This window comes from Protobothrops mucrosquamatus, unplaced genomic scaffold, assembly GCF_001527695.2.
Source record: "Protobothrops mucrosquamatus isolate PMUCROS unplaced genomic scaffold, P.Mucros_1.0 scaffold1781, whole genome shotgun sequence".
In the NCBI taxonomy this organism is placed as follows: Eukaryota; Metazoa; Chordata; class Lepidosauria; order Squamata; family Viperidae; genus Protobothrops; species Protobothrops mucrosquamatus.
This window is the reverse complement of record NW_015387919.1, coordinates 147,825-164,398: the sequence shown is the minus strand read 5'-3', so window position 1 is coordinate 164,398 and position 16,574 is coordinate 147,825. Positions and strand designations below refer to the sequence as shown.

At 43.8% G+C, this 16,574-nt stretch overlaps 1 protein-coding gene across 1 annotated transcript in view; it reads right to left on the bottom strand.

Annotated features, from left to right (window-relative positions):
- Positions 1-217: 217 nt before the first annotated feature.
- The window catches only part of VSTM4 (V-set and transmembrane domain containing 4), a 49,380-nt gene continuing 33,023 nt past the window's right edge, over positions 218-16,574 (bottom strand). Inside the window, exons 5-11 of the mRNA XM_029285503.1 lie at positions 14,452-14,850; positions 8,199-8,255; positions 5,922-6,029; positions 5,517-5,550; positions 4,454-4,560; positions 3,835-3,896; positions 218-343 (exon numbers count right to left, since the gene is read on the bottom strand). Coding sequence (XP_029141336.1) covers positions 218-343; positions 3,835-3,896; positions 4,454-4,560; positions 5,517-5,550; positions 5,922-6,029; positions 8,199-8,255; positions 14,452-14,850 — 893 coding nt within the window. The remainder of the gene's footprint in view (positions 344-3,834; positions 3,897-4,453; positions 4,561-5,516; positions 5,551-5,921; positions 6,030-8,198; positions 8,256-14,451; positions 14,851-16,574) is intronic.

Sequence of the window (16,574 nt, the reverse complement as noted above, 5' to 3'; positions counted from 1 at the left end):
TCCTGAGAATGTTGTTACTCGCCTAAAAAAATTCCCCTGAAATCTTTCAAAACAAAATGTTTCCACAGCCTTAAAATCTCCTCCAACTAAAAAGGGAAAAAAGCGCCACTAAAAGGACGGGGCCTAAATGCTTGTTGGGAGCAAAGAAGGAATTCAACGAGCCCCAACCCCCCCACACCACACCCCAGGTCGACCGGCTCCGTCTTGGTTGCATCATTTACACCTTGTTCTCCTCAAAGAGGATCTGGGCGTAGACGGTGGCGGAAGAAACGCCTTTGGCTTCCTGGGGAGGCTTCAGCAGCTCCAGTTCGGCGTAGGTCAGGCTCTCCTCCCGGCCCTTCAGCTGCAGAAGAAGGAGAGAGGAAGGAGCCTGAATCCAACAGGCCGAGGGAGGCAGCGGTTGCCCTTCGGCTCCTCGGCAAGGATGAACCAAAGGCAGACCAGAAGTGAGATCGTAACCCCCAAAATGCCCCCCCCAAACAGGCTTTCCCCGAGAGAAGTGGAACCAGGTACTGACACGCCAGGCAGGCTGAAGAAGCGGGAAGCGCTGAGAATGCAACGCTAGATGATCTCCAGGCCATATATTCCCCTGAAATATATTACCTAAACGGCCCGTCCCGGTTGCTTTAGCGGCCTCACAGCGGCCTGAGTTTAAGAGATACTTTGCTTCAATGGAAGCCAGCAATTCAAATGTATAGTAAATACACTAAGGCATTACAAAGTGAAACATGGTACAGTTATATGTTTTAATCTGTGAAAGGAACAATATATCCACTTATTTTTACAGCACCCGGGGGGGGGGCACCGTCTGCCTCCGTGGGGAAGAGGCCCCAAGTGGAAGAAATGGCCCCAAAAGGTGCCCAGGTGGCCTGTGAAGCCCAGCGGTGGGGCCTGGAGCCAATTAGCCAATGTAGCCGTTCACCCTCGGAGGCATCTCTGCTTCACACCCAATAAAGCCGGCCTTTAGTTATAATTCTCATTCAAAATCCAGCCAAACCGCGATGATTTCTGAAATGGCACAGCAACACCCAGCTCATGTAAATTTTAGAGCTAAGATTTATGAAATTACATTGTCCAGGTGTATTATTATGTTATCTGGAAATTGCATTGTTTTCTTGGGTAGATTATATCCTTATTCCTTCTTTATTCTATTAAGTTTGGATATGAAAAATAACCCCGATTCCTCCAATACAGGTCACTGGGCAGCCCCGGCTGATGTGTTACTTTCATACATTTTTATGATGTTCCTATAGTAAACATAATTTAATAAAGCCAAAACACACTAAATAAATAATTGCATCTAGAAAAGCAATAAAAGCAAATAAAATTAGTACTTTCATAAGTGGAAAAGGTACTTCAATTACTGCTACAAGCAACGGCGCACCATAAAATGTGTAGAATAATTTCCCTTATGCATATTTCCAGTATGTAATAATTTGATTGAAAATATGAAGAAACACACAGGAGGTTCAGAATCGTTCTCAACTACGTATAATAACTGAACATAGAAGATATGGTTTTCCAAAGGCCATTTCCAAAGCAGAAACCTGAGGCTGTGCCCCATTCTGCTTCTTGGGTTATCACTGACAAGTCTGAGTAGCTTAAAAAGGAGCTTCAAATATCAACAATAAGGAAATCTTACATGCGTCGTACGTACTTTCAAACCCTGAACACTGAATATCTCCAGTTGTGGGGCATTCGGCCCACTCAACTAAAAGCAAAATAGTGGCCCAAGAAAATATTTCTGACAATTTAAGTCACTGCGGGATTTAACAGGAATTTAAGAAGAAAAGTCTACTTCCTGCTTTGAACAGGGTGTTGCAAAAAGACAGCAATACAGTAAAATGCAGCCCTGATGGACACTGCTGTAAAGTAGCATGATGATTTACAACATAAACTGTAGCTGTGCTTGTTTCCACGCAGGAGGCGGCAGAGGGATGGCATTACAAAGCACATCTGCAGCTGGAAACACACCATCTAGAGATGCAAAGAAGAATAGCTAAAATAATTTCCATCCCTTCCTCTTCCCCTCAGTAAACTTAGGACTACCAACAACCACCGAGACCTCTGGGTATTTTGCAGTAAAATTCCTTCTTTCTCCTTCCTTCTTTCCCTTCCATCCATCCAGCCATCTCTCTCTAATTTCATTTTGGAGATGGTTTTTTTTAACTTTACATTCTGACAGAAAAATACATTTTGAATGAACCTCATAACTGCAGTCACAGCTGTGGGGAGCAGGGGTTGAACTGAGTCCCCATTCTCTGAAACAATCAAATGATCACCTCAATTTTGTAACTTCCCAGTGTCTCTAATTGATAGTAACAGAAAGCTGGGAGCTAGGCTGCTGCATTTCTGCTGGAATAAGAATCAGGGAGAGAAACTGTACAATTTTATGTTACGCGAAACAAGACTATCTGCAAAGAATTCCTAAGAATAAAAGTCCATCTATAAAAGGAGCAACCTTCACTTGTACAATGAGGGGTGATGAAGGGATGAAATGCCTCCTGGTGAATTTCTACCTGTGAGTCCCACGGAGGCCTTTATTCCAGAGCCTCCCTCGGGGGCTCACAGGGAGGGCCATTTTTCTGACTTGCTCCTCGAAAACGTGCTGCAAAAATGAAAAGAAATGGGACGCTTTTCCCATGACACGCAGTCCCCCTCCAGCTAGAACAGCGATGGGACCCAGGAAAAGCGGGAAGCCTTCAAACCTCCTCCAGAGGAAAGGGAGGCAAAAACTTTAGGGAAGTTCTCAGCACAACAATGAGGGCCCAAGCGGGCCCCACAGCCACGGAGAGAGGGCCGAGTTGTAACCAGGGGCAACTTGGGGGCTCTACGGCACAAGCAGTTGCCTTCTGAATGGCTGGAGCAACACTGATCACAAAAAGTGGAGAACCTTGACATAGCCAAAGTTATAGAAACCAAGAAAAACAATCTGTAAATAACAAAATTTAAATACGTGCTACCATAAGTTTAAAAGGAGCCCAAAGCACAGAAAGAGTCCAACAGGAACCTCCGTATTCCAAATGGACCGTGCCATTTTGTCTCCTTGGTGAAACCCTCCCTGGCGCATCAGCAGTGGTTGGGAGACCAACAACATGGTGTCAGCCGACAAGGCGGCCGCCTCTAGATCAGAGACCTCAGTCTGCCTAAAAGGGGGCGAGTGCGCTTGGGGTGAAACTGGGCTGTGGTTGTGATGAAAGCGCAACAGAGCTGATTGGTGTAGTATTTCACGTTAGCAGGGAATGTTGCGCAGATACACTATGACCAAGGAGCTGGCAAACTAGTCTGCTCTTCCCTTCTCTTACTGAAAAGTCATTTTTCCTCCAGCTCCGAAAAAGGGGGTACTCCTCTCCACTTGGCCAGAAGTCCCTTGATATCGTCAGAGGACTAACTCAATTGCTGGAACTGCTGTGGCTATTAGACGTTCGGTGGTTGCCGTGTTTCTCTGTATAGGTAAAGAAACACCTCTGAAAGGAGGGCCCGGCAGGTCACAGGTTGCCTTATTTTATTGAGAGAGTCACTCAGGCTCTTTCAACCCAACTTATCTCAACAGGGTGCTATGAAAATGAAACGGATGCCGATGCTTGTGTAAGAGAAAACCATAAAATGTGTACAGTGCAGGGCCTTAAACTCTTTTGGTGAAAAACGGAACTACCAGGAGCAATCCGGTTCTGCAGGAGCTGCCATGGACCCTGAGAGCCGAAGAAAGGAGGCCTCGCGGGCGGATCCTAACCTCACACCATCCCGAGAGGGAAGGAACGGAAGAGAACGAGGGAACCAAATTCACACACCGGATAACCGACAGCAAGGACAGATCTCTACAGTGCTACTCACCAAGGTAAGCTTCCTTTGTGGTTTCAGGAGTTTAGGCTTTGAGAAGGCGTGGGATATCGGTGCTGTAAAAATAAGATCAGATAATTTCCCTCTTGCTGTAATGCGAATACAGGTAAGAGTGAAATGCACAAAAAAGAACATCTGCCACTCAATCAGCACCCCTGCAGCTGGCCAGCATGCCCCTCGGGGTGCCTTGTGCATCTTCTGAGATGCCTCCGGACCCCATGCGCTTCCAGGGCAGCCCAGGGCCTTGGCAGCCCAGGGCTGTGGCTTTGGTGTGTTCTTGGGAATGTGTACTCGGCTGCCGATCGTCCATTGAGGACAATTTAGAAGTCATATAAAAATAAGGAATAAAAGTTATGGGAGATGGAAAAAAGGATCAGGGCACCCCAGAAGAATTCACCCCCTTACCTACAATAAAGGAATTAGGATACAACGTAAGGGTTGGAAGGGATCTCGGGAGACCATCCAGCCCAACCTGCTGCCAGTGCAGAAATCCTCTTTTCCAGCATGCTTTGGGGCAAATGGCCACCTGCTTAAATAGTCCAGCAAAGGAGCTCTCCTTCCTTTTGGAAACCGCAGCTCCCCAGGGTCAAAGGGCTCCTAACCTCACAACTACCTTTGGCAGGAACTGCTGGCGGTGCCTCTGTCGCCCTCGGGCCTCTCCTCTGGGCGGGGGCGCCTGGAGACCCGGCTGCCTTGCTGGCACTCCCAGACTCCTGCAAGCTGGAAAACGAGAGAGAGAGATAGAGATAGAGAGAGAGAGAGAGGGAGGGAGGGAGGGGGGGGGGAGAGAGAGAGAGGAAGCAGGGATTTAGAGAGCAGCTGAAGGAGAGATGAGTCACGAGTCCTCTTATATTCCCTGTCTTACCAATTCCCTTGATTTATTTAATCCATTTATTTACCCATTCAAGTAAATAAAATGGAGGGAATATGTTTGTGTGGGGGAGAGCAATCAAAATCATTATAATTTGGAGAACAAAAATATAGCCCGGAACAGTATAGCTAGTGTAAAACTTCGTCACATTCACCCGGATCCCTTGAGCATTTTGAGCCTTTATCTCACACAGACAGAAAAAAAGTTAATCCTGCTCGTGACTCACACACTTGGAGCAAAAGGAGCCTAATCCACACATGAACCTAACCTGAGGTGGGCCCAAAAGGTGACTGTCCGAGGCAGGTTCATCCTCGCAAAACGTAGCAAATGAAGGGAAACTGGGTCGGGCATGTGAGGGCCAACTCACGCCATCATTGGCACCTCAACCAGGGCAAATAGTAACCACCATTTGGGGCTATTGAGACCGAACCTCCCACATAAATTTTTGTGTTTTAATATTGTACACAGCCTGGAGGAACAGTGTCTGAGTCGGGTGGCTATATAAATTTGTGTAATAATAAATAAAAATATTTCAACAATGGGAACATTTGAAAGCTGAAGGAAATAGGTTTAACGGGCTCACAGACGGCCCGTATCCTATAACAATGGACGATTATCAGGGCTCTTTTGAGGGGAAGTGTACATTCCTCCTTCATGGATTTTATGGCATTGATTAAAAGGCTCTCAAAACAATTTCCAGAACTTAAAATGTATTTTTCTCAAGCTAGGAGGACAACTAAAGTCAATGACACTTTTGTAGAAAAATTAAAGGTTGTCGCTCTCAAAAAGAAGCTTCTTCTCCTACCTTTTCTGAGGACATTTCACCAAGTAACGTTTCACTGTGAAAAAAATATAGAAATAAGAAAAACAGAAATTTTTAAAAAATGTATCACTGTGTATAGTAATTTTCACTTGCATGTGATTTCTGAAGGAGTGAGGACCATTTTGTTGTCTTTGTTCGCTTTTTAAAGCACTGCAGGAAGAGCTTCTCAATTTTCTGTGCAAATCTTAGGAAGTTCTCGATTTATACACAGTTTTGTGTATTTCAAAATATTTTTCAAATTTAGACACCACCCATTTTGGCCATAGTCAAAGGGAAATGTACAGAGCATCCAATGGAATAAAACAAACTAAAATGCAGAATTAGTAAATTCGGTGACAATATGTTTAAACTAAACTTACAGATGAATTACAGAAACCTTTTGCTCACCGTGGGGTTGCTTCCTGTGGCTCAAGATCCGGCAGAGGAGGACCAGGCCGAAGAGGAGGATGCTCAGGATCCCCGCCGAGCACATCAGCACCGCGTAGACCGAGAGGTCTGGGGAGGCCGGGGGAGAGGGAGGGAAAAAGGAAAAGAGTCAGGCCCGACCCCTCCCCCGTCTCCAAAGAGGGTGGAGGTTGAGTGGTAGGGCCCCTATTGACTGCCTCTGCTCCCAGGGGCCCATCGCCCTAAGCGCACCCCAATTTCTGCTCTGGCTTATGCAAAATGTGGAGTCAGTTGACCAATTTTATGATTTGTATCTTTTCATATATGCAAAACCTGCTAATATTTTACATGGCTGAGTTTTAATATGTCCTCAATTTTGATTGCAAAAAATGTTACCGTATTTACTTGATTTTATCTGGTTGTTTTGTTCTGTTTGCCCATGTATTCCAGGGAGAAACAATTCTCTGATCCAAATGCTGCAGGTAAGTCAGTGTATTAAGCTGAGACAAGAAAGAGGACAGTAGCAATCTGTTTATATAACTGTAGTTTTTACAGTTTTGTAATTTATTGGAGGTGGGCCCCTTAAGATTCTTGTGTGTGTGTTTGTGTGTCTGTATTGTAGCTTTGATCTATCTTTTCCAAAAGTCCACTTAGCTTAGTCCATTTAACTTTTAAAAAAATTCTCATATTTTAAACATGTATTCCCTTACCAATATAATTTCTTATCTTTTTATTTTTAAACTTTTAAAAGTAAATGTGTCTCAGTTTATCAGTTTATTGATTTTTTTTACCCATTCTTTCTTCTTGCTTTTTAGACAAGCAGTTTTTATATCCAGTTGTTATCTTTAATGGCCTTTTGGAATGTTAATGGCCAGAGGAAAAGGATCTTTTTCAAATGGAATGATACAACATCTGAATTTCCTAGAAGTAACTCATAATCTTCATGATAAGTTTTTTTTTAAATTAAGATAAATATACAATTGCGGTAACAGAAATCAGCTAGAATAATGATTATGAATAATAAATTCTCAAATTTGATTACATCTGATACTATTTTTAAATATTATTATGCTCCAACTAAGGGCAAGCCAGAAGTTTTACATATGGTGATGCTGAAAAGTTTCTTCTTCACACAAATGTAGCTTTGGATCATTTTTTTCAATAAATAAATAAATAAGCACAATGTTTTTAACTAATTTGTTTAATTGGTTTCTCTTTATCAACTGTGGAGAACAGATAATGTTTTATTTCATATTGATGCAGAAATATTAAAAATTCAAAAAGGTTCACAACTTTTAAACATCACTAAAAGTATTATACCCACCTTTTAAGAATGAATCATGAAATTATGATTGTGATTTTAATCAAGTTTTGAATCCTTTGCTTGGCCAATCAATGAAATGTAATGCAAGCTTATTTACTGGAATTTGCTGGCTAAAGTAGCATTCAAATCTATCAAAATATTATTTTTCAAACTCCCTATCAGATCTACTCTCAATGAAATAATTCTAATATAATTAGAGTTGTTTCAAAATGAGATGGGCAGCAAATAATAAAAATAAAATATAAAATAAATAATAACATTTCTATTGTTATATCTGAACATGTTCCAATAAATTTACTTCCCCAAAAAATGTTCTACTGGTCCAAAATAATATTTAAATAGATAATTATCAAAAGGTTGTCTAAATCAGGTGGAAAAAAAAATCAGGGTTTTAATTCAATTATTGTTTGGGACACCTTTAATGAACATATTCATGGCTGGATTATTGTATAATGCTTCACAGAAATAAGAGGAAAAAAGTCTGAAAAAATGATGAGCTTTTGAACACCTCAAAAATAATTTCTAGCAATTTCAAGCATCTCTTCCTCATGGAATTTAGATTACACTTTTCTACATATATAGGCACACTATAAAATCAATATAAAATGAAAACCATGGCAAAGTGGAAAGGACGGGGCGGTGGGGTCCTCCTTTCTCGCAGCAGGCTCAGTTTCTTCACCTTTCAAACATTTATCCCTGACACATGAACACTATTCATGCTCACGCTGGAAATGGGAGAGGCAAAAAAGAGGCAGGTGTCCAACAGGAAATGTAATGGCTAAAAGCATCCATGTCGAAGATCCTCCAGCCACAGAAAGTGTTGCCCTCATCCCACTAGCAATTCACACGTTCATCTAAACTTTGGGGAAAGTATCTTGATTTTTTAAATTAAGGTTGCACAAAACCATGTTTTACTACATCTGTGAAGAATAACAAAAAGGGAAAATTGTACTTACCTTCAAAAAATGCCCACGTTTTGTGTTTTTCTTCATCCAAAAAATGGGATGGAAGTACTGAAAAACAAAGAAGGAAGTGATCACCTGCGGAAAATAGTTTTTCATCTAAAAAATCAATCTATCAACTTTCACTTAATTTGGAAACTCTTTATTAGAGATTATAATTCTGCACATAAACGTCTGCCATATTTTAAATCTGTGTCTCTTATAACGCAAGGTTTTAAAACATTAGATTCTTTTTTAGCTAGTTATAAGGTTAAAGAGAGACCTCTTCAGATGAGTCAGAACGTCTTTCTAATTCCTCTTATTCTGACTAATAATTCAGTTTGGCTGTTTTTGTCACTTTCTGGTTTGACTTGTATAAATAACCATTAATTCCAATTTAATGACACTTGTACAAACAATAGTGGAATGTTTTTTTTCTACTTTTTCCAATATTTTGTAAATTCTCCTGCAATTTTATATTTTGTAATATTCTTCTAATATATTCCTTTTTTCCTTCCTTTGTCCCCTCTATTTCTTTTTTCTTTTTTCAATTTTTCAGTTCTTTTACATTAAAAAAATGTCACAGTAGAACCTGAAATGTTTCCATAAATATTAAAGAGAATCCATAAAGCATAACCAAAAATAACAATTAAAAATAATCAAGGAGGCTAATCAACTAATCAAGAAACTAATTAAGAAACGAATCAAGGAACGAAGCAACCTGGAACTAAGGAGAAATTTCCTGACAATGAGAACAATCAAGGGGTGGAACGGCTCGGCCTCCAGAAACCGTGGGTGCTCCATCGGTGGAGCTTTTCCAGAAGAGACTGGACAGCCACTTGTCCGGAATGGAATAGAGTCTCCTGCCTTGAGTAGGGAGTCGGACTAGAAGACCTCCAAGGTCCCTTCCAGCTGTGAGATTCTCTTCAAATCTATTTAAAGGGGGGTGGGGGGTATGGAAGGGTATCTGATATACGGTGGCAGAGTGTTTTCATGAGCATTGTCTGAAACTGATTTGAAGAACTGGAGAAATCCATTCGGCATACTACAAATTTTATCTCCTTTTAAAAATCCCAAACAACGCTGCAGATCCTGGGTGGCTTTTTCCTGCTGCCCATCGCCTGGGTCCTGGGCAGGCCTGCAGGCGGGGATGGGGGGGATTCTCCCCCCAGAAGTCCACCAAATTCCTGAAAGATAAGCAGGCAAGTAAATGGGGAATAGCAGCCTGAGGATCCCTTGGCAGCAAGAAAGGAGAGCAAGGGTGTGCTGGGGATCGCCCAGCAGCCAGAGAGAGAGAGAGAGAGAGAGAGAGAAATGATATGTCATGTGAAAACCCGTGACATGAAAAAGCACCGAAGTTAAAGCTCCTCCACATAGAGTCATACCCTGTTGTTGTTTTTTTTAAATGAAGCTGGGAACCCACCAGCGATGGCAGAGCAAGACAGAGACAGAGGGTGGCTGGGCTGGACTTAGAGAACTGGGAGAGGAAGGTGACCACATATATTATTTCAGATGCGAAGCATGTAATTTTCCTCCTCCCCGTTCTTATGATTGCTTCCATCATCCTGAAATTAATGGAAGAAAACATTAGTCATCTCTGAAAAAACAGACTTTATACAGTTTTGCATTTTAAGTCCTTTTAAGTCCCGTCTGAGGAATAAAGCGCAATTTCCACCTGATGCTCAGCGCCTTCACAGGGCTCAGCGCCTTCACAGGGCTTCCTGCCACGCAGCAGGCCGTGCTCTTCCTGTCAGACTTTGACACACATCTAGGCAAAACTGGAAAGGATTTTTATTGAAATACAACTATTAGGGAAGTTCAGATATGTAGGCACCTATTTTTCTTTTGTATTTGTGACGTTTCACAAATTCTCTCTGTATTCTGTTTTTTGCCAGATGTGGATTGTGGTAAGCACATATCCAATCTGTATTTATTTTTCTGGCTCACAATGAATATGAGCACATACATCAATACATCTTTTTTTTTAATGAGTCTACAACTGCAATCCATTTCCCCCCCTCCATTTGTTAAAATATTGTCTGTGTGCATGGATGTCAATCACTTTGTACAACAATCTGTTTGTTCTCTTTTCTGTTTAAAATTTCAGGAGAAAATGAAGCAAAAGGCTGACCATTCTAGGTCAACCAAGACGAAAACGCTGTTTATGGCTTGACAACTGGAAGAGACGATCCATCCAAATCCCTTTAATGAAGATGGGACTCAGCAATGTCCACAGGCAAGGTGGTCAACATCACAACTATTGTATAGTTTATCTTTATTGATTAATCAGTTGGCCATATCAAACCAGCCCTTTGTAAATATGTGGACGTCAACCCACGTCCCAACCGACGCCCTTCCACAGGTGAAACGTCTTCAAAGAAAAAAACAAGAAAGTCCAGTTGCCTCCTGAAAAAGGATCTTTGGGACCTTCAACAATAATTCTGCTACGACCATCTTGCCTGTTTCAAAGTCTTGCAGATGCCTCCGAAGAGAAAGCTCAAAGCGTCTGCTCAATTACACAACTTCTTCACACAATCATTTTTTGGCTATGGTTTCATAAAGAGGAAAAGAACCACACAATGAGGGGGGGGGGAAAAGGTGAGATAGATTCAGAAATGGCAGACCAGGAGGTCGGAGGGCTCCCATCGGGTGATTACGAGAAGAGCAAGATAACTGGAAGATCTGCACTTATACTTTATTGACTACAGCGAAGCCTCTGGCTGTGCAAAAGAGGCCAAACTGGGGGACACACCAAGGCCAAAGCTGACCAGAGGACATCTGAATAGCCTTCTGGGGCATCTTCATAACCCGCCAGAGCCTCCCAAGAGAAGCTCCTGTTTGGAGAAGAGAAGAAAGAGGTTCAAAATGGAAGGGGAGGGACACGAAGATGCACAATACCCACAGTTGCTTTTTATGAGATAGGAGGACATATAAAAATCATAAATAAGTAAATAAAAATACTTTCCTCATTAACCGTTTAACATGTGCAGTGAACACCTAAGAAGGGAAAGACTGCAAGTAAAGACACCGGGAATAAAAGTCTGAAGTTGTACCAACCCGATCTATTCAGGGGACACAACTTCATTAGCCGAAAGTTAGGAGCTCTTAGAAATGCTAGTTGTGAACGTAAAAAATGGAAATGAAAGTCTGGGCTAGTATAAGTAGCCCTCGACCTACAACAGTTCATTTGGTGACTGTTCAAAGTTACGACGATACTGAAAAAAGTGACTTATGACTGTTTGTCATAGTTACGACCTTTGCAGCATCTCCATGATTATGTGATCAAAATTCAGATGCTGGTAACCCTGTTATCAACTTATCGACTGCGGTATTTCACTTAACAACTGTGGCAAGAAAGGTCATAAAATGGGGCAAAACCCATTTAAGAAAACAAATTTTGGCCTCAGTTCTGCTCGTAAGCTGCTTGTGTCAGATGTTGAGAGGACGAAGGAGGTGAAGTCGATCGTGTCGGGGGAACTTACAGTTGGCAATGAAGAAGGGAGCGTGGAAGGCAACTTTGCTTTCCTGGGCTCGGGAGTGGACAAGGGAGGGGCAGTTTGGTGGGGAAGTAAAGAGGAGGCTGGAGGCGTTTAGGGGAGACCCCCCCTCGCCCCGATGGCCGAGACTTTGTGGCATTCAGTACTGAGCCTTCGGGCGGTGTGTGTGTGTGTGTGTGTGTGTGTGTGTGTGTCTGCAGGGCGAAGAAGGTCTCCAACAGCTGCAAAAGCTGGACACCCAGAAAGAGTCGGAGGGGGGGAAAAGCTCAGCTGCCTTGGAACTACGGATCTTTCCGCCACGGATTCTTATCCTCCCACCTCCATCTCAGTAAATAAATAAATAATAAATCCTACACACATTCCTCATCTACAACTCTTAGGTTTCAGGGAGTTTCTTTTCGAGGGTTCCAAATTCCAGCAGTACAGAAAGAGAGCAAATACTGACAACAGCTGTCATCAGAGACACTGATGACCATGGCAATTTGCGCAATGAATCCATCCGTCCCTTTTTTCTACGCCGTGGAGCTCCTGGCACAGTCATTTTTAGTCGTGGGGAAGCTGTTGGTGCTATTTTGATTCTTTATGTAGCTGTGCCAATTTTATTATTGCATATTTGAGCTTTGTAACATTTAACCTCTGTTTTGGAAATAATCTAGAGAGCTACACATTTAAAATGAGGTAAATAATTTGCTGTTTATTTTCCTGTAGCAAAGGCCAAGAAAACGCCTCTTTTATGCTTGGTAACCCTGCTTCTCCGGCTCCTGACTAGGTTTAGAAGCTAAGCCAGACTGGATTTGGGGAGTCCGGAGCCAGGAGGCCCCTGGGGAAACTGAGGCCTATAGACTCAATCAGTCTGGGAAGATTAAAAAAAAAACAAAAAACACCTCAAAGGAATGGCGAACCCAGTGGGAAACCTGAGAGAAGATGCAACTTTAAAATTCCCAGCACCTAGAATGTGCAAGTCTCAAGCGTGGCTAAGATTCGGTTGTCCCAGAGCCAAGCCAGGCTGGATCCGCCCGCAGAGGTTCCACTTCCAGCCGCTGCTGCAGCTGCACCAGCGTCCTGGGCCCAATTCTGCCTGGCAAGCGAGGCTGGGCTGCTCCCTCCTTGGGTGGGCAGGCGGGGGGGGGGAGGGGGGCTCACTGTCTTGCTCAGGAGAAGACGTGAACTTTCCATGGCACCCTCAGCAGAAGCCCCAGAAAGGCGGGCAGGCCTGCTCCCACGTGGCATCGCCAGAGGTTGGCCTGGGGTCTCTTCCCACCCCAGCAGCCCCAATTACAGAGTCTGATCAGCTCAGAGTCCGAGGATGGAACAACTTCTTCTCTAGAACAACTAAGACTAAAAGACCCATCTTCCACAGCTGGTAAAGGAGACCCCTCCCCTCCTCTTTCAGACCCCCTAGGGGCATCATTTGGGTCACCATGGAATCCAGCCGTGGCTCTCCCCATCCATCCATCCATCCATCCATCCATGAAGCCCTCCATCCTTATTTCCGATGCCGCTGGATTCCTTGGGCCTGACTCGGAGCGGGGAACCCGGCTGGGGGGCCACACGCCCCTCCCCACCTGATAGGCTGCACCGTCCTTGCCCAGAGGAGCTGGGCTGGCTGGCCCAGCTGAAGGCGGAAAGAGGCTGCTGACATCTGCAGTTCTGCCAGGGAGCAGCTATATTTACCACTGGTCTTTAAAATGCTTTGCTCTGGGAAAACGAGCGCTCACGTGGCCCGGCCGGCTGGGGGTTCCGCGTATTTCTACAGGCAAGTCGCCACCAGCAACACGCCGACACTGAGTTGGCTTTGCCAGCGTTGCTCACACTGCTGGGAAGTTCAGGTGTAAATTGAAAGTGCAGAAAGTGTCCTGTGGCTCTGTTGAGTTCCCTCTGAACGAATGCAGGTCCTTCTTTCTTTCTTTCTTTCTTTCTTTTCTTTCTCTCTCTTTCTTTCTTTCTTTCTTTCTCTTTCTTTCTTTCTTTCTCTCTCTCTCCCTTCCTTCCTTCCTTCTTTCCTTCCCTCCCTCCCCTCCATTTCTCTCTCCCTCTTTCTCTAATAGGAACCAATTTTGCTTTTCTTTCTGATCCCACTCTGCTAAATCAGAAATCAAGTTTCAAAAAATCAACATATCCCTTCATGGGCTTTTTGTGCTTTTTTTTAAAAGAAAGTATTTCTTACTGGTACTTTCGAAATCATCTCCAAAGAAAAGAAAAAAAGAAAAGAAAAACTTTGGTATATCAATAGCAACCAGCAACTTACTACCAGACCTCCTTTTGTAGCCCTGGGATGAAAAACTAGGAAATTGGGCTTTGTTCTGGGGTTCCATGATTTCCTATAGTCCAGAACACTTAAAACATTTTTGTTCTGTTCCATACAGGATGATTCCCATCCTGGGGGGAGGGGTTTCCCATATATGTATGTATGTATGTATGTATACATACATATTTTGTATTTTTGTATTTTGTATTTTTTGTATTTTGTGTATATTATTTGTTTTTAATATGCTGTGAACCGCCCTGAGTCCTATGGGAGAAGGGCGGTATACAAATTAAATTATCTATCTATGTATGTATGTATGTATGTATGTATGTATGTATGTATGTATGTATGGATATGTATATGTTGGATGATAATTGTCTTCAACCAAAATGGTCAAATCTGAGGCCTTGTTGGGCTTACCTCTTTATGAGGTACAGCAGGAAGAACAGCTAGACAACAATCCTACATAGCCTGCAAAAAAAAAAAACCCAAACAAAAAAAAAACCCACCGTTATCTTCTCACCTTGGACTTCAGTGGAGGCACTACCGTTGGACCACGAAGTCCACTTGTTCCTTTGCTTGCCAATCTCCTGAACCTTGCAAATATAGTGTCCTTGTTCGGCTTGCTGGATGTTCAGGATCAAAAACGTGTACATCGTCCTGTGTTTCTCCTCCAGAAGACGAAGCCTCCGCTTATAGAAGTGGCTTGTGTAATTTCCATAGTACTGGACGACCCCATACTTGGTCATTTTGATCATCAGGTATTCCTGGGCAGAGGGGAGAGCAAAGATCCATCGGACAGCCAAAAGGTTTTCCCTTCGCCTCTTCTGAGAAACATGGCAGAATAAAGTAACATTATCTCCAACCACATGCCGGGTCCTGGGTCCCGGAGAGACGGTCACGTTCAGAGCTTCACAAATATCTACAAAGCGAAAAACAAACAAATGCATCTCAGGAGCTGTGGGCAACATTGTATCATTCTTTTTAGGACTTATCTTAACTGATAGGTAACAAAATTATAGCTCTTTTTAAAAACAAACAATTGAAAAATTCCTTTATGTTATGGGTTATCAGAGAAAAACAGACTCCACTCATACAGACATATTTATTCCAAAATCTTTGCATTTTTTCTATGCATTCGTATTTTAGCATTCCGAACCTTCTTGAGTTTTTAAAAATTCTTCCATTGTATTTATGCCTAGTTAACTTCATCTTACAGCAGTGTCCAATGACTTTAAGACATGTGGGTTTCAACTCCCAGAATTGTGCAGTTGTTGGTAACATAGGATTCTGCACTCATTTAAGTTTTAAGCACTTCTCAAAGATAGTCATAAGACGAGAGCTTAAGTTTGGCACAGAGAACAATTGCTGGGTCTACTTTGGTGTAGTGGCTAAGGCGCTGCCCTAGAGACCAGGTGTCTGTGAGTTCTAGTTTTAATCTTGCCTTGGACCTGAAAGCTGTCTGGGCCCATTATGTATGTGTGCCACTTTAAGTTACTTATAAAGTAATAAAGGTGGGATAAAAATCAAATAAACAAACCAAGTTATGGATAGCTATTGCCAGGCCTAACCAGCTTAAGAATAGTCACAGCTGGCCCACTAGATACGCAGGCAGGCCCATTAGCTGCTAGCTGCTTGCAGGGGAAACAGAAGCCAAAGGCCAAGCTAGGCAGCAGCAGCCCCCCCACCCCCCCAGTCAGCATGGAGGAGACCTAGCACAAAAGGCCAGAAGTGCCACATCCACGGACTCTTCCCCCTCCCCCTCCCCTAAAAAGCAGAAGTGCTTGAAGCTCTGAAAGTTGCCCAACAGCTCTAAGTCAACCTGTCACGTTGCAATTCCCCCATCTAGACTTCTGGGTAAATAAAGGATTAACCACTTCCAGTTTTCATTCTGGCCAAAAGCCTGCCAGTAACGGAGCCCAGATAATCAACACACCCTGATGTGCCTGGAATTATATAGGGTCTCAATTGCTTTAGATGAAAACGGCCCATTTCCTGTATTTCTGGCTGTCAAGAAGAGAACTTACTTGAAGAGTAGCCTGTTCTGAAGCAAGGAGGGGACAGGCAGGCCAATTTCATCCACCAACACCCGCAAAAGTGCTAGGCCTCCACGCACACAACACCTTTGCCTTGGGGGCAGCAAGAGGGGCAGGATCCAGAGCAGGTCCTGCCCCCAAACCGGAGCCCAGATCTAGAGCTGCACTCCAGGCTGCTCCCTCCACAGGCCAACGTCTCGAGCGAATCCCTCCTCTCTTCTTCTGACACCGGAACGCAGGAAAAAAGCTCTGCTGGCCTAAGTGGGGGGGGGGGGGGGCTCCACTGATTCAGACCCAGAGTTCCCCCATCTGCTCCCCAACTGCCCCCTCTCCTCCTTCCCGTGGAAACAAGGGCTGGGCTGACGGGCCCCTTCGCCTCCAACCCCGGCCATTCGCTGGCTTTGCCTTTAGAAGTTCTCTTCTTTTAAATCCCCTTTTTTCCCGCCTGGCAGCGGCTCCGGTCCCTTCCCAGACGGGGCTCCGAGGCCGGAGCCCGCTACGTTTTTTCCCACGGCCCGTTTGAGATTTTCCGAGCAGGCCGAGTCAGCGTCGGTGCTCCAATGCGGCCCGTTATTCCTTCCCACTTCCAGATTCCCTGCGCCTCTCCGGA